Genomic DNA, 2,466 nt, shown 5'->3' with positions numbered 1-2,466 from the left:
GAGAGACTTTAACAACTTTTTACAATCCACATCAGCATTCTCGACAGCTAATTTTAGCAACAAAATTTCCCGTGCCTCCGTATTATCTATTTGGCGCTCCAAAGCTTGTTTTAGTCTATCGATAAACTGCATATAAGGATCTCAGGGTTCCTGGGTAATAGTAGTAAAAGCCTTTTGTGGCTTCTGAGAGTCGGGAACCTTAAAAAAGGCCTTTTCTTCTTCTTCACAAGTTGCCTCAAGGGCTTCCCATGGAATTCGAGCCTGATCCACAGGATTGGTGTGCTGACCTGTACCTGTGAGGTGCTCTATAGTCAGCGCGGCGATAGCTGCGTCGCCGTGACCTACGTAAGTTAAGAGGAGCGCTTGGAGTCCCCCTCTCCAATGAGCCTCCCACAAAGTGTATTGTATCGGCGTCACTAGCAATCACACTAAGGATTTTAAATCATGCGGAGTCACTTTTATAAGGGAACCAGGTGACACAAAGAAGGTACATGTATCAGGTGCAGGGATGCAAACGCAAACATTTCTGTAGAACTAAAATAAACACGAACACAAATAACAACAGCAATCATGATAACTAAAATGCTTTAAAATAAAAAAAAAAAAAAAAGGAAGTAATCAGATAGTGTGGGAATCATTGGTGGGGAGACGTAGCAAATTTGTCACTCTTGGAGAAGGTCCATGAAATCAGCCTCCTAATGGCATCCTTGAGCTCTTTGTTTCTCATGCTGTAGATGAGGAGGTTCACTGCTGGAGGAAGCACTGAGTACAGAACAGTCACCACCAGATCCAGGTATGGAGAGGAGATGGAGGAGGGCTTCAGGTGGGCAAACACTGCAGTGCTGACAAAGAGGGAGACCACGGCCAGGTGAGGGAGGCACGTGGAAAAGGCTTTGTGCCGTCCCTGCTCAGAGGGGATCCTCAGCACGGCCCTGAAGATCTGCACATAGGACACCACAATGAAAACAAAACACCCAAATGCTAAACAGGCACTGACCACAAGAAGCCCAAGTTCCCTGAGGTAGGAGTGTGAGCAGGAGAGCTTGAGGATCTGGGGGATTTCACAGAAGAACTGGTCCAGGACATTGCCCTGGCAGAGGGGTAGGGAAAATGTATTGGCCGTGTGCAGGAGAGCATTGAGAAACCCACTGCCCCAGGCAGCTGCTGCCATGTGGACACACGCTCTGCTGCCCAGGAGGGTCCCATAGTGCAGGGGTTGGCAGATGGCAACGTAGCGGTCGTAGGACATGACAGTGAGAAGGGAGTACTCTGTTGTGATAAAGAAGAGAAAGAATAAGAGCTGGGCCACACATCCCCAGTAGGAGATGGCCCTGGATTCCCAGAGGGAAACTGCAAGAGATTTGGGGACAGTGGTGGAGATGGAGCCCAGGTCAAGAATGGAGAGGTTGAGGAGGAAGAAGTACATGGGGGTGTGGAGGCGGTGGTCACAGGCGATGGCGGTGATGATGAGTGCGTTTCCCAGGAGGGCAGCCAGGTAGATGCCCAGGAAGAGCCCGAAGTGCAAGAGCTGCAGCTCCCGTGTGTCTGCGAATGCCAGGAGGAGGAACTGGGTGATGGAGCTGCTGTTGGGCATTTGCTACCACTGGCTGTGGTTATCTGTTGAGAAGGAAAAGGCAGTACAAAGTTCAGCCTGACTTCTCTGAGCAAAACTGATTGCATGTCTCATTGCAACCCCCCACTCAGGCTCTCTCTTTTCAGGAAGACCTCTCTGCAGCTCCCTCACTTGAGCCCTGGCTTTTGCTGGATGAGGGTGCCATTGGGAGCAGGGACTCCGGAATGGGAAACTGAGGAGTCCTTCTGGCTGTGCCACAGGGTGATCTCAAATTAAATGTACTTGTGATACATCAAAGAACTTTTTGTCTCTGTTCCCTGCAATTTTCCCAGCTGCAGAACTGAGCTGAGGGGATTTTGTTTTGTTTAATGTGTTCTAGATTCACCTGCCACGTTTAGGAGTGGGTTTGGATGCTTGAAATCCCTCACATTTCTAATGCACTCCAAGTGAAATCCTGTGGGTCCCGAGCAGCAAAGGGACTGTCCCTTAGTGCAGAGAGAGGAGAGCTGCTCTGCCCATCGGTCCTGTTCTCAGCTGCCCTGCGTTGGCAGCTTGGACCTGGAGGAGGGTCACACTCCGATGTCCCCCTAAAAAGAAAGAGGACGCTGCAGAGAGCAGAGGAATCCAGGTTCAAAGAGCAGATTCACAGACTCCTCGCCCTTTCTCATCTCTCCCCTCCCAGACTGGGACACAGAGGGATCACTGCAGTGGCCCATCTAACGCTGCCCAGCAGCATTTCCATGGCCTCAGCACCCAGATGTCTTCTCCATGGGCATCCTGGGCAGCACAGAGATACTTCTGGAGGGCACCCTGCAGCCCCACAGGACACCCCAGGGAAAAAGCTGAATGTCCTGAGCTGGCCTGGAGGAGACTTGGGCACGTTTCTCCCCTAG

General features: G+C 51.0%; 1 protein-coding gene across 1 annotated transcript; it reads right to left on the bottom strand.

The window, feature by feature from the left end:
* Nucleotides 1-634: 634 nt before the first annotated feature.
* LOC141478848 (olfactory receptor 14A16-like) lies at nucleotides 635-1,594 on the bottom strand. Its single transcript, XM_074167791.1, has one exon. The coding sequence runs from the start codon at nucleotides 1,592-1,594 to the stop codon at nucleotides 635-637; it is 960 nt and encodes a 319-aa protein (XP_074023892.1).
* Between the last annotated feature and the right edge of the window lie 872 nt (nucleotides 1,595-2,466).

Source organism: Numenius arquata, unplaced genomic scaffold (genome assembly GCF_964106895.1).
Source record: "Numenius arquata unplaced genomic scaffold, bNumArq3.hap1.1 HAP1_SCAFFOLD_45, whole genome shotgun sequence".
Classification (NCBI taxonomy): Eukaryota; Metazoa; Chordata; class Aves; order Charadriiformes; family Scolopacidae; genus Numenius; species Numenius arquata.
Note: the sequence above shows the minus strand (reverse complement) of the source record. Positions and strands in the feature narration are given on the sequence as shown.

Coding starts and splice junctions, on each gene's coding strand:
- LOC141478848 (XM_074167791.1), bottom strand. CDS start 1,594: ATGCCCAACAGCAGCTCCATCACCCAGTTCCTCCTCCTGGCATTCGCA.